The 19,790-nt window shown below is 40.0% G+C and overlaps 2 protein-coding genes across 4 annotated transcripts; both read left to right on the plus strand.

Moving 5' to 3' along the window:
* The first annotated feature begins 1,870 nt into the window (after window positions 1-1,870).
* TMEM9B (TMEM9 domain family member B) lies at window positions 1,871-14,312 on the plus strand. 3 transcript variants are annotated; one of them, XM_080620139.1, is made up of 5 exons: window positions 1,871-2,017; window positions 3,805-3,896; window positions 7,529-7,637; window positions 8,644-8,778; window positions 12,640-14,312. In XM_080620139.1, the coding sequence occupies exons 1-5, from the start codon at window positions 1,889-1,891 to the stop codon at window positions 12,793-12,795; spliced, it is 621 nt and encodes a 206-aa protein (XP_080476265.1). In that variant the 5' UTR covers window positions 1,871-1,888; the 3' UTR covers window positions 12,796-14,312. The 3 variants fall into 3 exon arrangements, with proteins under 3 accessions (XP_080476265.1, XP_080476266.1, XP_080476267.1); XM_080620140.1 differs by lacking the exon at window positions 1,871-2,017 and adding an exon at window positions 2,026-2,285 and having other exon boundaries at window positions 12,640-13,848; XM_080620141.1 differs by lacking the exon at window positions 1,871-2,017 and adding an exon at window positions 2,057-2,296 and having other exon boundaries at window positions 12,640-13,848.
* A 179-nt stretch (window positions 14,313-14,491) lies between these two features.
* Window positions 14,492-18,459, plus strand: ASCL3 (achaete-scute family bHLH transcription factor 3). The gene has a single exon (XM_080620142.1). The coding sequence runs from the start codon at window positions 17,720-17,722 to the stop codon at window positions 18,236-18,238; it is 519 nt and encodes a 172-aa protein (XP_080476268.1). The 5' UTR covers window positions 14,492-17,719; the 3' UTR covers window positions 18,239-18,459.
* The last annotated feature ends 1,331 nt before the right edge of the window (window positions 18,460-19,790 follow it).

Consider the following 19,790-nt stretch of genomic DNA (forward strand, 5'->3'; position numbering starts at 1 on the left):
ATGCGGCAGCCGGGCAGGACTGTGGGTCACTGGCTGAATCCCTGTGCCCCGGCACCCCAGCAGGCGAGGAAGTAGCTCCCAGCAGCAGCAATAAAGGGTGATGCTCAGCAGAGCACCTGTGTGGCCTGAGTGGGGGCACCTTGGCTTGGGATCTGCCCTTGGCCTGTGGCCACGTGTCACTGAAGGAGCTGAAAACAGCCCCTGGCCACCCCCCTGCTCCTCATCCCCAGGGTCTGAGCAACCTGAGCTGCTGCGCTCCCCCTGGCACCTCCACGAGCCCTGTGTGGCCCCGATGGCCCCTGTTAGGGGAGCCTGTGGGCCCAGAGTGGGGCTGGGGGAGCTGGTCAGTGCAGCAGGAGGAGGAGGATGCTCGGTTGCTGCTGCAGGTGGCAGCAAATTGGCACCTGGGTGGGAAGGGTGGTGGCAGCAGCACACGGTGAGGGACAGCTCTCAACTCCCTGCTCAAAGCAGGGAACTTGCCCATGTTGTTGCCCTTGTTTTCTGATTGTGAGTATTGCAGTGGTATTGGTAAAGAGCACAGCGCAGGAAGGGGCTTCATGGCTTCATGCTAGAGTTGGCTTCCTTGGTGTTTATGTCAAGGAAGGCAACGTGTGCGGCTGTACTGCTTCTGGCATCCAACTTAGATCATACCTAGCCCTTAATTCATCAGTAAGCCATGACATCAGCTAGCTGGGGCCAGCCAAGACTGTGGAGATTTGGTGCCTCAAATTGCATAGGAGAGCTAACTCTTGCCAGAAATAGGGTGTGTGGACTTCTGAGGCTAGGGTTCGACTCCCCTGGCTTCAGAAGTCTACAGAATAAAAGCTTAACACTGTGTCCCATTGAAGCCAAAGGACTGTAGTCATCCGACCGTATGTGGCTGTTAAGAGGCTGTGCTGTTGACTTCGCTGTCTGTGTGGACCGTGCAACCAACAGTCTTCAATCCGTGACTGTAGACCCTTGAACTGTCCTGGAAGCCCTGGTATCAAGCTTAGATGTAGAAACATACACAGCAGTTATCTATGGTTAGGTGAGAGGAATGCCAGTAGAGGTGTCTGTGGAACTGTAAGATGCCTGTGATGAAGTGAGCTACTGCAGAGGATCAAGAGATGAGACAGAGGTTTGTGCTCACTGCATCAGGCTGTATTAACCAAATGCCACAGTGCTGGGCCAGTGCCTGTGACAGGCACAGCCTTCACGATAACATGTAAGTGGCAGTGTAAGGTCACAACTGCTCTGTTTGTGTAAGTCCCTTATACCCACCTGGACCTCAACAGGGCTTGAAAAGAGGATGTGCACCGTCTCGGCATGATCTGTTGAGGCACCACTTGGGTAGAGGCAGCAGTGGCACTTGATAAACATTTAATTTGGCAATGAACAACCACACTACAAATAGGGAACATTGATGGATTTTAGTGATGTCTTCTCAAACAGCTATCTATAAAATGTATTGAGATTTATATAAATTGCTCTTGCATGTTCAGTTACAGAAAAACTGGATCATCTCAACAGGAACGCTTCATTTAGAGTGCTAATTATTGCCATTTTTCAATTTTAACCCATTTCAATGCTTTCTTCTGAACCCACCCCCCCCCCCCCAGTGAGTGAGGAAGCACTGTGTAAAAGGCTCCTCCGCTTACTCTTGCAAGCAATCCGTTGTGCCACTTGGAGGGGATCACTGGCTGGGGCCCGCGGGGCGCAGCAGTTAGCGCGGTGGGGAGACGCCCTTCACGGTCCTGCCTTGCAGGCCGAGCCCGGCGGGGGAGCGGAACCCGGGCTCTCACCCCGGAACCATCCTGTGGCGCCACCGTTACCGCGGGGGCCGGCAGCGCGGAGGGACGCTGCCTCACGTGAGGCCGGCGGAAGGCGGAAGTGATGGCGGTGGGCGATGTGGGGCTGGCGGCGCGGCAGCGATAAGCGGTCGGGGTTAGACATGGCGGCCTGCGGCACGGCCTGGGCTGGCGTCTGCTGGCTCCTGGCGCTGGCTGCGCTTGCGGGACTGGGTGCTGAGGCCAAGGTGAGCGGCGCGGGCGGGAACGGGTCACGGTGATATTCCCCGCCCCCCCCTCTCGGTACCGGGGCCTTCCCTTTTCCGCCCCGCCGGTCTCTCGGTGTCGCCTGGTGGTTCCATCCCCCCGTTCCTGCCGCTTCGGCCTGCTTTTGGTGGAGGCTGGGCCTGGTGGTTTCGGCCGGGCAGCTGCCCGCTGGGAGCTCGGCGCTTTCCGTGGGGCAGGCGGAGGAGCGGGACCGGGCTGCCCGGTGTCGCCCGTGTCTGCGACAGCCGTGTAAGTCTGAGGTAATTTATGTAGTTTTTATGTGGTCCCCGAAGCAGCCGTCCCCAAAACTACAACCGACGGCCGCGTATTCACTGGAAGGGCTTGCGGGAGGTGAAGCTGCTACATTTGTGTGCCCGGGCTGGTGTCGAGATCCGCCCCATGTCTCGCCTCTTCAGCACGGAGCTCCGCGGTCCGAGCTAGCTCTTCTCACCGGGCCTGCGGCGGCTCTGTCGGCTCCTACTGCCTTGCCCGGGTTAAGTACCCCCAGACGCTCTGCTGTTGATGCTTCTGGGTTAATATTTGGGACTGTAATCTTAGTGTCTCTGTGACTGACTGAGAACTTCATGTCTCCTAATAGTACAAGTCTTTCCTATTGTCATAGTACCCGCATGTCTGAACTTTCTCCTGTTTAATGATAATCAGCTCTTGGGGTTTTCTGTGGAGAGACCAGAAGTGAGTTAATATATAGTGCAGTTAAGGTTTTCCAACTGACATGTGCCCACTTAGTGTCACACTGACTTGATTGTTCAGTGTGGAGAAAGGTTTTCCAACTGACCGATACTCCTTGAGATGTTATTTTGTAAGGCTGTTAGAAAGTAGCTGGTATTTTAGATAAGTCATGTTTATTCTCTGTTATTATTTACTCAAATATGTTACTTTGACTTGGTATGTATTTGAGGATGCTGAGGATTCATAGCCCATTGCTGGACACCTCTGTTCTTTCCATGGGATTTTCTGTTCCTGTGAAATTTGGGAAAGAAAAGAATTCTTTTAATATACTGCACAAAGTGATCGTTTCCTGAAGTTCAATTTTCCCAGTACTGATCTAAATATTAATTTTGGGTGCTACTTCTTTCTCACTCCATAACAGTTAATTCTCCTCACTTCTTTCTGCAGTGCCTATTGCTTCTGCAGGTGTTAATTTGTTTCTCTAAAACTCGCTTATACAAGTTTCTATAATTTTGCACACTTACTATGCCCTTGTTTGGAATTCCAGTTTTGTACTTGCTTTCTCTGCCTCACAATATCCTGCTGCTGTTTGAAACAAGGACTGTAGGTTGTACTAGTCCCTCTAGTGGTTTTTCTTACAGGATTATTTCTCTTGTGGCCAGGTAGGACAGAGTTATCTGCAGAGGTTTCTTTGCCAACCTCCATTTGGGGTTAATATTCTTTCATTAATTTTAAGCTCGTCACTGTGTCTGTTATACAGTTGAATAGTTAAGTATATCAACATCAGTTACTTCTGAATGTTGTTTTTCTTTAAGAGTGAGCTGAAACTCCAGGGTTTGTATTTGTGAAGAATGCATTTGCTATCTAAAACAATAGTGTTACTTGACAAGTTGCTTTGCATGCTTAGTAATTTTGAAGGGCTGTTCTTAAACTTGAAGGAGAACCTGGGTAAGACTATTCAAAGATACTTGCAAGTAGATTGTGTTAAATATTTCAGGTATTATGTTAAGGAGTACTTTCTATATCCTGTTACAGTTACTGATGATAATTTGTTCTAAGCATGTTGTTTACTCTGCAGAATTCTGAGGATGTCCGATGTAAATGCATCTGCCCTCCTTACAAAGACCATTCGGGCCATATTTACAACAAAAATGTTTCACAGAAAGACTGGTGAGTGTGTGTGGCATAAAAAATTATAATGAGTCTTATTGGTAAAAGACTGGTACCATAGTGATTACATGTGAGTCTCCTATACTAGTACCAGGAGAAATGATATCTCTTTCATAACTTACTGGAACTTTTAAGTACTTCAAAATCCAGCTCTAGGAGGGGACCATGCTTGAAATCCAGAGTTTTTGCCCTGTCTTCTGTTTTGTTTGCTTGCTTCCATGTTTAGTTATTTATTTAGACTTGAAATTAGAAAAAGGTAAGTGGGTGCTGTAATTTGAATTCAGTGATTTGCACAAAGGCAAGGGAGCACGGCCATGGAACTAGGACTCGGGAGTACTGTCTCCTCTTTCTCCAGTCTTGAAAAGCATACTAGAATTTAGAGACTTGTTTCTGGAGGTTTCTGTTCCTCGGAGTTGCAGCCACAGAGTGCAGTTATATGACATAGCCTGAGCCGTGTAACAACACATTTTTTTCAGAGAGAGTTCTTACATCTCTGTGCCCCAGCAGTGTGCTCTATTATATTGTTTAGGCCAGCTATAGCATTTACTGGACTCCAAGCTGAGGACTGATGTGCTTGGCCAGGGATGAAGGGTTGGAGAAGAAAAGGCGATGACAGTTATTTATTACATTGGGATAGCTCCCTTGCGTAATTTTACCTTGAGTGTCATTGTCTGTGTAAATCATACAAATACAACATCATGTTGTAGACTTGCATTGATGTTGGAAGTGCCCAGAGGTTCTTGGGTCACTCTATAAAAATGTGATATACTTCTTGATATATTGACTCTTCCCCAGTTACGTTCAGAATTCATAAAAGACTTTTCGGTCTGACAAGTAGCAGCGGATTGGCGTCTTGATTAGGAGAATTTCATGCCCCTGAGGAGGCCCACAAAAATAATTATAGGAATAACATTAGTAATACAGATATGTGTAGTGCTGTGCCTTGATTTATTAAATTAGTTACAGGAGAACTGTGAGGAGTAACACTGTAAATTTCAATCTAAACCAATAAACATAAATGTACTGTCCAATCAAAATTACTATTTTTGTTCCACATGATTAACTTAACCATATTACTTCTACTGTGACAAATTAAGTTGCAGCAGTGAAACATTCTGGGAGAATTCCAGCAACAGCAGACATTTCAGAGTATTAGTATCACTGGTTTTATTGTTCATTACCACTCTGCAAATGAAAATGGATTTTTATTTTTTTCTAGTGGGTACTGCATAGTATGTGCCTTACTAACAGAAAAGACCCTGTTTTCCTTTAAATCAATATTGGTATGGATTGAAGGAGAAATTATGTTTCAAGGCTTGACTAAAGTTATTGTGAAAGATACTGATGGATATAGTATCTCAAAAATTGATTTTCCAATCTTGCATCTCGTTTTGTTGGGATAATTTCTTATGTGGGGAACATTTTATGGCTTTGATCTTCTGTTTCACATGTCTTCATGCCACTTCTAAAAGGCTTCATTGCTAGTTTATGTGCAATAAAATTGACAAATTTAGCGCCGTATTTTGACTTCTGCATCACTGCAAGTAAGTTATTGAATAGAACTGGCTGATGTGCACCATCCTTTAGGTATTAGATCAGTTATAGACCAGTTACCTGTGAGACGAGCCAGATCAATGTTTACTGTCTTTATGAATTATGTACAGTATAGTGACCACTTACTGCGGGCTTGTCCAGACATAAAATGAAAATTTAATTTTTAATGTTGAACCTATCAAGATACTCTTATTTAGATGTTCTAGTTTTTTCACTTGGAGTGGTGAGTTCTTTGTCTTCAGACTGACAAACAGTGCCTTATGCTAACAGCAGTATGGGCTTGGGTGATTTGACACCAATAAAAGCTGTTCATCCTTCTGGAGTTTGCAACTATTTCAGGCAGTCCCATCCTGATGGACAGTGCGCTAGCAAGCATAGTGATGCATAAGCATCTAAAGGGTAAAGAACCCATTTCAAAAGTGCTGGTGTTTGTTGTACTTTGAATATATTGCTGTATATAGAGGCCAACTTCAGTAGTAGTCATGGATGTGCAGGAGGGAGGACACCCTGTCTACAAGCTGAATGAACTGGAAATCTGTCTCTGCAGAAGCTGCCCTTCTGACTAGCCTAGCTTGCCTTGGAAGAACTGCTTCCTTGGTGCTGTTACTGTGGGTGCAAGAGAGAAGGTGGTAATGTAGAGGCAGTTAAGTGGGAAAATCCAGTAGAAAGGGATCAGCTTTTTGTATGTTTTCCATTAAAATTGCCATAGAATCGCAGTCCAAAGAAACACAACGTCAAAATTCTAAGGTTCTGATAGATCCTATGCTTCCTAGCAACTTGAAACACTGAACTGGAGGAAAAAAAAAATGCTGGTATTAATATTTGATCTACTTAAGTAACAGACTTTCTGCTGTACTTAAGCTACATACAAGCTTTTTACCATGCCTGTGCAGCATATTGATGCAAGCTTTCAATCATACGAACAGAAACTGTATAGATTATAATTTGCATGTATTTTTGATTTTGAAGTTTGAATGCTGCACCTCCTCCACAGAGAATGTCATTTTACTTTCAAATAAATGGGGAAAACAAGCCTTCCACTCTACTCCAGAGACTGTGACTTTACACTCAATAGTTCTAGTTATGAAGAAGAAATACAAAGAAAATAGAAGAGATTAGTTGGTGGCTGGCCATGTATTGTAATCTAGCCTGGAAGAGTGTTGAATCCTAAACTCCTGCTGCCATTTCAGGGATTTTATTTCATTACCTGCTTCTGACTGTGCTAATATTGAATTAACCAGGATAAAGGCGAAACATGATTTTTGTTCTTTTGGTGCTCTGCAGGAGCTCTGGGGTATGAACTCTGAACAACCAACCTGAGTCAGCAAAAAGACCAAAATTACATAAGTTATTGGTGGGAGCAATTGTCTCATGGCAGCTGGACTTCAGTGCTATGATATAGAGTGCCCATACGATTGTCAACCATGCTTTTTGGCACAGGACTGACTTACATTTATAATCTTTTAAGTCACATTGTGCTCTCACATCTGGGTCCGTTGCTAAAAACTGAATGGTATTTATTCACTATGTTGTTGCTTAGAGAAACAGCCCATCTGACTTTTATGTATTTATTTATATTTTCTTCAATAACTGTAACTCATAATGGCAAGAAAAGAGAACTTCTGTTCATGAACACCAAAGAGAGGTTAATCTCTCTTTGTATACTGGCATGATAAAATAAGGCTCTTTTGAGTATGATGAATAAAGAATTGTGTAGTTGGAATTTACTTTCATCTATGATGACAGTGTCAAATGATGCATTCAGCCTAGGATTCAAATCGTTGGACTTCTTATGCTAACAGCTTTAATGCTTTCACTGAAAAATGAAAACATTGTACTTAGAAAGGTCTTAAAACTTGTTTAGCAGATTGTCAATAGCTGAATTTTTTGTCTAAGTAGAATAATTGTGGAGTAGTGATTTATTTGTTTATTTTAAATCTTGAGTGCCTGTAATTTAGAACAGCTGACCTTAAGCAGAGGTGGCTTATCTGCTCATTCAGCTGGGGTCTGCATGCATAGTAGAACAGGTTAGCTAAAAGCAGCTCAAAATTGACCTGGCACTTTTTCTGTATCTTCAGTGATTGTCTTCATGTGGTTGAGCCTATGCCTGTCCCTGGGCCTGATGTAGAAGCATACTGTTTACGTTGTGAATGCAAATATGAAGAGAGAAGCTCCGTCACAATTAAGGTAAACGATGTAATTTTGTTGGCATAAATTAAATACTTCAACCAATTAGTAAATATGTCTGTCTTTTAGATAAATACTCTTCTTAAAGGGAAAACGTTTCTAAAGTGCCCTAAGATGTAACTTTTTTTCATTATGGTTGCTCACAATTTGTCTTGAGTAGTAACAACAGCATCAAGCTATGGCTGAAAGGGCGGGCGTGAGATCCTTTATTGAAGATTTCCATTTTTGAGATTAGGTTTTATACCTTGCTGAAATTCAGAGTGTTCTAGGCCATATTTTTCAAGCTTTGGACTTTGTTTTCATTATTATTTTTGGAAGGCCTGTCATCATTCAGCTGTCTCACTTGCTTACTGTAAATTTTCTGTGTACGTTGGCAAACTAAAAACAGCAAAATTGTTAGTGTTTGCCCTAACTGGTTTCTGTATTCTTATATTTTATGTATTTTGTATATATTTTATATTCTTATATTATATAGCTAATATATATTTTTATCCTGTTGGAGCCATTGGGCCCTAAGCTGGTGTGAACAGATTGTGCAGTCCATCTTTCCTTTTGTAACACAGGCTCCTATTTTTGGTCTTGTAGAAATTTGTTTTTTCTTTTTACCTTCCCATTTTTCTTAGTGACTGAATGCAGATCTGTGCTAGAGAATGGAGAACATGCAGGAACCCCAAATTTGTCATCCCAGTTTGATGGCTAAACTGAACAGTTGTGTTGTTGAGGTGAGATTTATAATACCAGGTTGTTCTAAGAGGGGATGGCATAATATCATAAGATTTGTAGCAAGGTGTCACTAAGAGAAACTGTTTCAAGCCATAATTTGTCTGCCCCAAACTCTTTTATTATCAGGTCATAGTTTGGTGTTTTTTCTTCATTCACGGGTTTTGAGTCATCTGGTGACACTGCCGAAACCAAGCTTCGCATGTACTTTTGGTCCTTGCTTCCTGCTGAGAGATTGTGAGGGGAATGTCACAATTCTGACATAAACTGTGCTTGCATTGTGTAGGTTACAATCATCATATACCTGTCTATTTTGGGCCTACTTCTTCTGTACATGGTGTACCTTACACTGGTGGAACCTATACTGAAGAGACGGCTCTTTGGACATTCACAGCTCATACAAAGTGATGAAGATATTGGGGTGAGTTCACTAGAGTGCTTGTGTACTTAAGTTAACATAAAGACTGGGGTGGTTAGTTGTTAAATAAATACTTGGGATGAGCAGCTTTTTTTGAGCAAGCAGTGTAAATGCTTTTCCTGAAGGGAGAGGAAAAGAAAGCTGTGTGATGACTTCTGTGAAGCCACTCTTTCATTTTTCAGTGGCCTAGAACGTGGTAAGATTAGGACTCCTTCAGTTATCCCAACTCTAGACACAGATTATTTTCGCAGAGTAGGAATGGAGGTAAGCTGTGTAGGAAGTACAACTTCTTAAGTATTATTGGTCCATGCAGTTGTGCTAGAGATTGCATTTATGCAGGTTGCTTATGGCTTAGATTTCTCTCTATAAAAGAAGCTAGAAGGATTGCACCTGCTATTGATCCAGTTTGAACTTGTTCATGCTGAAATTTAAGAAGAAATTATTATAATGAAGTAAAATTGTGACTGATGCTGAAATAATGTCTTAATGTTACTGCTAGGAACCAGAATGTGACAGTATATTCCAACAGATCAGAACAACCTTTCTGGGGCAGGAAGAGGGAAGCAGTCAATTAATGACTTAGTTTCCTGTCATTACTGACCTTCCCAATCTCCAGCACAGTGTTTTTGACTTCTAATAAAAATGGAACAAAATTGTCTTCAGTCATTACAAGAAAGGGTTATGAGACCATATGAAGCTATGTTGGAAAGAGGAAGACACTTGACTAACTGGTCAGTGTGGATAAGGAATACTGGTTGGTAGGAATAGGTAATTTTGTATTGAAGGGGGACTTCGAATAGTGTAAAAATATGAATTATGGCTTTGCGTCTGATGAATCTGTGTGCATCTGAACCTGATGTATCTGCATGCCTGGGAGGGTATTGCCGTAAAGTACCATTAGGAAGGTTTTCTACAAAGGCATCTGAGTTGGTGGTGAAGTGTCAGTGCTGACCCACACAAACCGATAGAACAATTCTGAAGTCTCAGCATTAGTGTACTTTCAGTATTGAGCCCTCAAGCAGCACTGCTTTTACTGATAAAGTATACTTTGAGTGTGGTATAACCTTAGAAAGAATTTTTGAAACCAAAACTAGCATATGAAATGGGAATATTGCTGTATGCTTAACCAGTAAACATGAGCACTTTATTACTGTTGAAGTAAATGAGAGCTGATCAGAAAGACTTAAAACTTTTATTAGCGTCTTACAATAAAATTGTTAATAATATTTTCATGGCTCCTTCAAATAACTAGAAAGTTAATAGTAGGAGAAAAACACATTTGTTCTTGGTGAAACAAAGTTACGATGGCAAGACTTTTAAAATGTTTGAAAATGTCCTGTAGTTTTCATTGCCTATTGTTTTGGTGGCTTCATAGATCTGAAGGTATCAAAACTAGTAAATGCTATGGTTTTAATGTGAATTGAGCTCAGCTTCTCGAAGTTGTTTCTGGTTTTGGAGTGACAACTGTCACTGCTAAGTAAACTGAGCATATGCTGAGTTAACATAAACTGAGTATATGCTAATAAAGCACATACTTTAGTTCTACTGGTTTTCATCAACAGTAGCCACATCAGCCATTTTGACTTACAAAGGTGTTCTGTTCTGTTGGGGGAGGATACTAAGTGTTCAAAATCAAGCTTAATAATAGCTTTTATCAGCTGTGTCTTCTTTATTTACCTTGATTTCACAACAGAAATGTGGGATTGTTAGCCAAGTTTGAGCTAACATTGTCTGAAGTTGAAGGTTCTTTAAACAGAGGTATACTATTGCTATTATGCCCCACTATTTCTGCACTTCCTTATGTATTATATTACATGGAGACATATTTCAGATGTCTTTGTATTGACATCTTAAGATTTCCCAGTCACTTCTAAGAGGATATTGGGGTTTTGGTTTTGTTGGTGTGTTGGTTTTGTTTGTTGGGTTTTTTTTTAAAGGAGGGATTTGAATGACTCTTTTTCTGTCAGCATTCTTACAGCAGATTGAGCAGATTACTACTTGAATAACATGAATTTGTACTGTATGCTGTACTTTATTTTATACTTTAAGTGAATTATATTAATACCTCCAAATCTGGGTTAGAATCTTCTGATAGTAGGTAGAAAAGTGAAATAAGTCCTGTGGCAGAACTCAGGTTAACTGCAGAATGAATTTACCTTAAAATCTGGGTCTATTTTAACCAATTTTATGTTTTACTGTAACTGTTACTGTGACCCTTGTTACTGTGGCTAGTGGAGTCACTATTGCTTTTATCTACGGTAGTGCTCAGAACAAAAAGTACTTCACAAGTCCTTGCTCTAGTTTATGTTGGTCCTTTTCTGTTTGTTCTCCTTCTGTGACAGTCAACATGAAATAATTTAAGGACCCTCATGACTTATCCCCATCTTTGTCTTCCCTCTTGCAAGTCCTTGAGGTATTGATCTTTGTCATGCTTTCTGTGCATTAATTTTGTTGCTGGATTTCAAGCCAGTATGTTTGCTCTTTTTCATTGCCCATTAATGGCAGTGGCAACTGATGAATGTAAGCTGCTTCCACAGACCTCTTTTCTCTTAAATTCTTTTTTCCCCTTGTTGTCTACATAGAAATCGACAGGACCTAGCCTTTTGAGCTGAGATTATTGCTTATCAGGGAAGCCAGCACCATGTAGCTTGTCCTGTGCTTTCACTCCCACTATCTATTTTATGGCAGAAGTGTGTTGCTATCATGATTTTGTTTCCCTGTGAATTAAGTGATTTGCCACCTGTTACCTGCCTGTTCTAGGTATATCCAACTGCATGTATTTTTATTATGAGACTATAGCTCTGTGGGTCAGGGATTCTCTCTTGTTATCTGTGAGCATGTTTCTTAGCCCAGTGAAGCTCATGTGTGGCTTTGGGACTTGTAGACATCATTTCAATGAGTATCATTAATGATAATCTCTGTACTACTAAGAAATACCATTGAGCTACTCTACACAGTACAAATTTATTTACAAATAAAGTATCCATTAATGTAAATGTATTCAAAAGTGTTCTGGGGGAAAAAAACAACTGTAGACATGCAATGAAGTTAGTTATTTAATATAAGACATAATTATGTTAGTTTTCATTATGCATTGTATACATGATAATTTCTGACATAGATTTAGCAATGTGACATTTGTCCAAAACAGTTTGATAGCCAAATTAAGTTCAGTTCTGACTCTTACTGTTTATAACCTGGTTATATTTACTATAAGAAAATAAAGCTTTGCAGGTACTGTTAAAAAACAGAGTAAATATTAAACAAGCACTCAGTTACTGTTGAGTTCTATCACTTAAACAGCTGTATTGACACTGTGCTTTTAGACAGCTCAGTACAATAGGTTTAGTTTGGTAAACATCAGAGTGTGTTGGGTTTATATAAAAGCTGTGTATAAACATCTAGAACTGCCTGATGGTAAATGGCCAAGAGCTGGCAGAGAACTGACTCTAATTCAGCTTTCAAGTGGAGTGCATTCAGGACAATAACAGGAGACTCCTGGTTCCTAGGTCTCGTTCTAAGCTTCTGTCCCACCAGCTGCTAGTGGATGCAAGATGGTTCTTATCTTGCAGCTCACTGTGAGGTCTGTGGGCAGCAGATAATTGTTTGACAGTACTATGAAGTTTGGTTTATTTGGGAAACCTGTGGAAGTTACTTTGGATGAGAAATTGAAGTACAGTTCTAACTATTCAAAAACTTGCTGGGTCATTATTACTGACAGCTTGTTGAAACAGCTTGTTTACTTAAAAAAACAAACCAAAACCAAAATAACCCCCACCTCCTTTGGAATGTAACTACAAAGACAACTAATGTAATTGCTCAGTGGAATTGTTGAGATCTAACTAATGATTTTTGCTATTCCAGGATCACCAGCCTTTTGCAAATGCACATGATGTGCTGGCTCGTTCTCGAAGCCGCGCCAATGTGTTGAACAAAGTGGAGTATGCTCAGCAGCGTTGGAAGCTACAGGTCCAAGAGCAACGCAAATCCGTCTTTGACCGTCATGTTGTGCTGAGTTAATTGTGTCACAGTAAAATAACTCCAGGGAAGTAAAGTGGACTAATTGAAAGAGCTGACTTACGTCTTCCTGATCCTGCCAATTCAGAAGGGTTTTCTTGAATGGTTCTTTATTGATTAAAAAAAAAAATAAAGTATTTGAACTTTGAAGGAATGTACTGGAGCGGAAGCAGTTTTAAAAGATTAACCAAAAGCTAAAATCTTTACATTTTCAAGTGGCTTTTACTAACAAAACTGAGAAGAAAATAAACCTTGAGATGTCTTGGGTTGCCGCTGTGGTACCTTATTTACAGTTGTGATTTACGGTGTTTTTAACTGTATATTTCTCTCTACTATTTATGTGGTTAAAAAGTACCTGGGAACACAGTAATTACTTGCAAATCACTAATCACTTTATGTAAAGACCTTTTGTAAATATACTTGGATTTTCTGCTGACTAATGCTAGGTACAGGAAATCTGAATCTTGCAGTGTAGAATCTTTCATATCAGAGAATGAAATCCTAATTGGCTGTATTCATCATTTGGTTCCTTGCACTCGTACTTTCAAGATGCTTGTATGTCAAGTGATGTTTGCAGATTTAAGGTGAAACTTAAATGGACACTGAGTCTTCGAGCTGCATACTTGAAGTACTGTGATGTAGATAAACTCAAATGCAGTGCATATAAAGACAGTGTTGGCATTTTGTTCTATTTTGCTTTAATAGCTTAATATATTGTATGAGTATGATATCTCTTAAAAAAAAAAAGATCTTTTTCATTTCTTTTCATGGGTAAAGTCTCAGGAGTTAGTATATGATGAAATATTTATTATAAAAATCTTCCTGCATTTGTCTGGATTGATGGTGTGAGGCACATACTTTCTCTAGCACCTGTCATCTCGGGAGTTAGGTGTATTTTTTGTATCCGTGATTCTGTACTTATCTCCCAAGAGGTATACGGTTGCTAGGTGACTTTCATATATCCCCTTTGGAATGTAACAATTAAAGATAAAACTGACTTTTGAAAACTGGATGTACGCTATCTGTATGTCATCTTTTTTTCTCCCTCATTACCCTGCATGTAAAATCCATCTATAAAAGCACTTCTCTGAAATGCATCAGAGTAGAAATACCACTTGGTCAGTGCTTAGGCAAAGGAAGGATGGGCTCACCAAATTGCTAATTAAAAAAAGTTTTTAATCCCTGATGCAAATTTAGCTATGCATATGCAGTTACATTGTTATTTTCCTCAGTTGTCAGCTCCGGTGTGGAAGGGAAAGTACTGTATGTTAGGTGTAGTTTTGGCTTGCTTAGTCCACAGCCTGTGGGACAGAGTAGCATGGGAAATAAACTGCACCAGCTATACCTGTACACTTTGCCACATCTGGAGTGGAAACACAGTTGCCCCATAGCAACATTTGCATTGACTGAAGCTCTTTGCAGATACAGAGCTTTATTCTCTTGTCAGTCCCATAGTCTTCCAAAAACTGGGTTAATCTTGGGGATTAAATCCAGGCTTGGGTTCAATTACTGTGTTCAACATCCCAGGCTGGTAAATTAATAATCTATTCTGGTGGTGATGTACCTAGGGTCCCCTAAATAAAAATAATGTACCTTGGGTATTGAATACATGCCTCTACCAGTTCTAGTAAATGTTCTACCTCATGGCTGCCTTTCTGGTGAGGTCTGAAGCTGGCATGGAAGGGAGAATGCCGAATGCAGCATTGCTGTGGGCCCACACAAGGGCAGCTGAATCACAATACTTTCTTTGATGGCTGCCAGTCCCAAGAAGACAAGACGGTATATGTAGCTGTCTTGGTAGTAGATCAAGTGTTTAAACTAAACTGGTTTGGTTTTTTGTGTGTGTGGCTTGAGTATGAGTGATAGAAGGGTCAAATAATGTAATAGTCTAAAGTGTCAGGTAATCCTGTAAAATGTGGGAGTTCTGAAGTGGGGTGTCCTATTTCCTTGTACCTGTACAGCTGGACAGCTATATACTGATATATGTTGCATCTATATACCTATACCTATCTTTGATTGTACAGATAGATTGCTCCATATTGTGTTTCTAAGTTTAAGCAAAACTTTTAAACATATGTCTTGGTACCAATTTCTCACTGTTTTCAAATTTTGTCTTGAGAACCTCCATAAATTCTTTATTAGGGACTTTTTATATGGTGTTATACTTCTTAACAGTAAGGGAATTTCCCAAAATTTTGGGTATAATGAAGATTAAATTTGAAGCTATTAAGCTAACTAATATGTGTTCTCACTTCTAACCTGGAAACAAATCCATTCCAAGTTTCTTCTAAATAAATGCTGATTTTCTGTGTTTGAAATGAAGCTATGAAAATTAGTTTACTTATGCCTTGATGTAAATACTTAAATTCGAACCAATTGTTTATATTCGGACATCAAAACATGAAATGCCAATAAATTAAATCGCTGCTTTAGTACACTGTAACAGAATACATACAGGAAGTAAACAAAGGACATTCCTGTAATCTGGTTGTGTTCAATACGGTTTTAAAATTTTGAGCCCTTGTTGCCAAGTTTTGTTGCCATCATAGCTCTGGTGTGGTTGGAAAAGCCAAACCAGAAATGAGCAGATCTAACTGTAAGCTACTTTGCATGTTGTCAATTGACTATAAATTGGAGCAGTTATTGGCTCTAGCTACATAATCCAGGTAAGAGACTTGTGTATTTCTGTATCTAGCAACAGATCTTAATTGAATATCAATGTTTTTGTAAATTACTTCTACTAGCTATTCAGTAACAGTGCTGCTTTAGCTTTTCACTGAATCATGTTCAATGTGATCTCTTATTAAATAAGGTGTAAGAAAATGGGATATTAACTTCTCTTTTGAATGTTATTCAGATATTTTTAGGTGTTATTCATCAGTCTTAAAATAGCACGTCTTGTTTCCTTGGATTTTCCTTTCATCTGAAGATTGGTGAGTCTCTAGTCTAGAAGGTAAATGATCCTAAGACTTCTTGCATGTAGTAAGGCAGCAGATAACTGGTTTATGTAATGTTGTTATGCAGCAGAAGTGTCAGTCCTAAGCAACAAATACTGCAAGTATCTCTTTTTGAGGGGTTATGTTGGTTTTGGTTTCTTGTTCTATATGATACTTTGCTATAAAGTTGGGGGGTTTGTTGCTATGTAACAGGCGCTTTTCCTCAGACTGTTTTTAAGTTGTTAGCAGCAGAAAGTTTTTAGACAATAACCCAACCTGTATAATTAGAAAATGGAAGGATGACTGGCTAGTATTTCCATTTTATAATGAGTATATATTCACCTCTGATTTTCTGCATGTATATTAATGTAAAATGTGTGGTTGTTTGCCTACCTAGAGACGTACCTGTTTAAGATGCATGTGACTTTCTCTTTTGCCTAATTGCATACTATAAAGGAATTCTTAACTCATAGAATTTCTGTTGTGAGACGTATGTGTATTAGAAAAAGAGACAAAGCTGAATGCAGAGGCATTTAGATAGAACATGTTGTAAGGGTAGGTCCATACTGAGTAAAAATTCTCTTTATTTTAGACATGGTTGGTATAAAGTCATTAGAAAATGTTAAAATATCCCCATATCCTGTGAAGGATAAAGGGGATCCCATTTATGTTGTGGAACTATGGTTGGAACATTTGAAGCTTTGCAAGGTTTTTGTGAGAATGGAGTGTAGTTTCTAGTAACCTAGTTAAATATTCATGTGTGTTTCCATTTTAGGGGGTGTAGCATAACCGAAGTGTTTTAGACAGCAATGGATAGATGTGGAAGTGGGTGGTGAGTAAGAGCATTTTTCGATAGATGCTGTGTAGGCAAATATTGCTTGCAGTATGTGAGGATGGATCACAGAAATTCTTTAAAAATCAGCTAGGTATTAAAAATACATTTTTAGGTAGCTATCAAGTAGCAATCATTAGTTATGCTGATAGTTAGCTGTTGGAATAATGATATTGAGAAGGCACTATAATGTAGCTTCCTGTAAGACTGCAAGTTTATATTTCTAATAAATACATAAGGGTGATTTGAGTAGTTACGCTTGCTGTAATGCTGCTCTAAAGAGAGGGTACATGGTTTTAGTAGGCTAGTCTGAGTTACAGGTTTCTAGCAGTGCCCAGATGACTTTATAACTGGAAATATTATTAGGACATGCATTTTTTCTTTTAATAAATTATTTCATAATCCTTTATCAGTGGGATTGTATCTGGCATTTCCTATCTGTTTAATCTGCAGGTGAGCATAGGAGCATGAGGACCTAAGGGGATGTTAGGTTTAGCAGAAATTCATCCTCTAAACTTTCTGTAAACTTTTTTGTGGAAGGGATGTAATACCTGACAAACATAGAATTAAGACTGAGATTCATACCCTGCACAGGTTTTCCATCTATCCAGATAATACAGTGAATGAAAAATCAAATAAACAGAGAGAAAATATAATTCTTTTTGAAGGCTTTTTGTTATGGATAAGGAGTCTGTCACTGGAATTGTAATTTTCTTCAAGGAGGAGAAAGGGTTTGAGAGAATGCCTCAGATATTGGTCTGCTTTGTTTATTGTCTGTAGAGATGAAAGTTTTGGTAGATTTTGAGACCCTAAACCCATGTGGAGTACATAAAAGTAGATTCTCTTTATTTCTATAGCTGAGGTGGGAGTGTTTGCTGTTTCCTTTAGGAAGTGTTAGTGGCTTTATTTTCTTTAAGTCTATTGTGGATTATTTTAATGAGTGATTAAAATGATTACTTGCACTGTCTTGTGTTTTCAAATGGGATGTTGTCTGCTCTATGTAAGTCTTCCAACACCACTCTGAAATGTCACAAATGCATTGGAAGTCTCTACTGGAAAATGCCAGTAATGCCAAATGTTGGTAAGTCCAGGTGAGGTTTTTTCTGCTGCTCGTTATGAGTTGTTTAAACTGTTATGTAATTATGTATTTCCAGGTTAAATGCAGAACCTGATGGATGGCAAAAGCTACTGTAACCTCATGGACAAGCTGTCCATCTGTTCTGAGACTCAGCGCGTACAGCTGGCTAGGTCTTTCTGTGCTGACCCAGTGCTCACCTTTCACATGTACCCAGAAACACCAAGCCAGGTCACTTGCTCTGAAGATTTGTCACTCCTTCCTTTCATGTCTGAGCATCTCATCGTGGAGAATTTCTACAGTGAGCCCTGTGCTTTTCCCTACCAAATGCCCCATTCCAATTACGGCAGAAGTGAGTACTCCTATGGGACAGCATTCATCAGAAAGAGGAATGAGAGGGAAAGGCAGAGGGTTAAATGTGTCAATGAAGGCTATGCTAAACTGAAGCATCACCTACCCAAGGAATACTTGGAGAAACGGCTTAGCAAAGTAGAGACACTCCGTGCCGCTATAAAATACATTAGCTACCTGCAGTCCATTCTGTACAGTGATTCTGTGGTGGCAGAAAAAAGTGTCATGGAGCCAAGCACCTGTAGCAATTAACAAACAAAACCAGATTTCAAAGACTATCTGAACCATTCCAAACCAAGCAAAAGGTATCCTGTCTGGGAACCTACTGTATTATTAATGATGTGCATGTTCCTGGCGCATCTTAGAAGCAGATCATAGTGCGAGTCAGTATAGGCCCGCACAAAAGAATTTTAATTATGCAGAAAGTAACTACACTTATATATGAAAAAGACAGCTGAAGAAATCTGATCTGAATGGCCTAAGTTAGTTAGTTTATGGAAATCACAAAGCATTTATAAAGTTGTCACCAAACCAAACGTAATAACCTGTACGTGTGAAGTGACTGTGTGTGTCATCTCATCACAAGCTGCACGCTAGAAAATAAAAGCTTTCTGCTGACTGGACTGAGATTCCTCTTGTTTTCTGTAATGTGACTGCTTTACTCTCACATGTACTTTCTTAAAAAGTTTTTTGCCTAATTGCCAATGTTTCTCTTAAAAGGTCTTTTTAAAGCTTCCCAGGGATGTTGTTAGGTGCCAACAGAAAGGATAACTTAGTTTAAAGGGGGGAAAATAAGAGGGTAGCAGCTTTCTGAAGCATGTTACTGAATATAGAAAGAACATAATTAATGTTGTGCGAGTGTTGTTCTTTTCTTATTAATGAATGCTTTAATTCCATTAAGAACTGTTGATTTAGCCTAGTTTCTATTTAAAATTGGCTATTTCTTCAGCTCTTGGTGCCCTTAAAGATTACTAGGGCTACTCACACAATACACAGTATAAGGAGAATTGGCAAGGGAGAATTGCCTTGGACAGGGTGTGTGTGGGGGAATAATCCTGCAACAGAAAATTTTGGGGACTTATAATGGTTGAGGTCTGGGGTGGTTTTTCCTGACCAGCCAGTCTGTTTCCCTGTACTACTGACGGTTTCAGCTAAGTGGTATGAAATAGATTTGTGTGAAGAGAGTTTAGCTCTTAACTGGCAAAGTGTTCTTAACATTTGCTGTATGTAAGGGTATTTTGCTACTGAGCCTCTGCTGACTGCATGAAAGCAAGTAGTCTGTGGGTGCAGCAGGATGTAGAGAAAATGGTTTCAGGCTTCCTAAGTGCTGTATCCTTGTCCCTAATTGCAGTCACCTCCTCTGTTATCTTATAGCAAAAATGAAATCAAGGATTCCTTCCCTCCCCTCCAAAAACAAAAACAAAAACTTAGCATTTATTAAGGGAAAATGAAGATTAGGGATCACAGCAGAGATTAACAGGCAGATTTCTGCATTTTGTTCTGGTATGGTTTTGATATGCACTTTGTAGGAAGTATAGAATTCATTAATCCTTCCCCTTTATTGTGAAAAGGAAAAGTTTGTCAAGCAGTCTGACCTCAGTTTGTCTCAGCTTTAACCTTTCTGTCTGCATTTCAAACCAATTTATTTGTCACACCCCGTGGTGGTAGGCTGCTTTTTCCTAAATCTGAGCTATAGCTTCGTCTGGTGCTGTTATTTGCCCTGCAATAGTTGGCAGAAAGCCTGGAGGACATTGCGCTCTCTTATAATCCCTTCCCTGCCCCAACCGTCTTTCCGTGCAGTATC

This window comes from Psittacula echo, assembly GCF_963264785.1.
Source record: "Psittacula echo genome assembly, chromosome: 5".
NCBI classification, from domain to species: domain Eukaryota; kingdom Metazoa; phylum Chordata; class Aves; order Psittaciformes; family Psittacidae; genus Psittacula; species Psittacula echo.

Excerpts from the sequence above, each read along its gene's own strand:
- TMEM9B (XM_080620139.1), top strand. The coding sequence starts at position 1,889 with ATGTGGGGCTGGCGGCGCGGCAGCGATAAGCGGTCGGGGTTAGACATG. Across the intron at positions 3,897-7,528 it reads AATGTTTCACAGAAAGACTG|TGATTGTCTTCATGTGGTTG; the intron begins GTGAGTGTGTGT and ends CTGTATCTTCAG. Across the intron at positions 8,779-12,639 it reads AAAGTGATGAAGATATTGGG|GATCACCAGCCTTTTGCAAA; the intron begins GTGAGTTCACTA and ends TTGCTATTCCAG.
- ASCL3 (XM_080620142.1), top strand. The coding sequence starts at position 17,720 with ATGCAGAACCTGATGGATGGCAAAAGCTACTGTAACCTCATGGACAAG.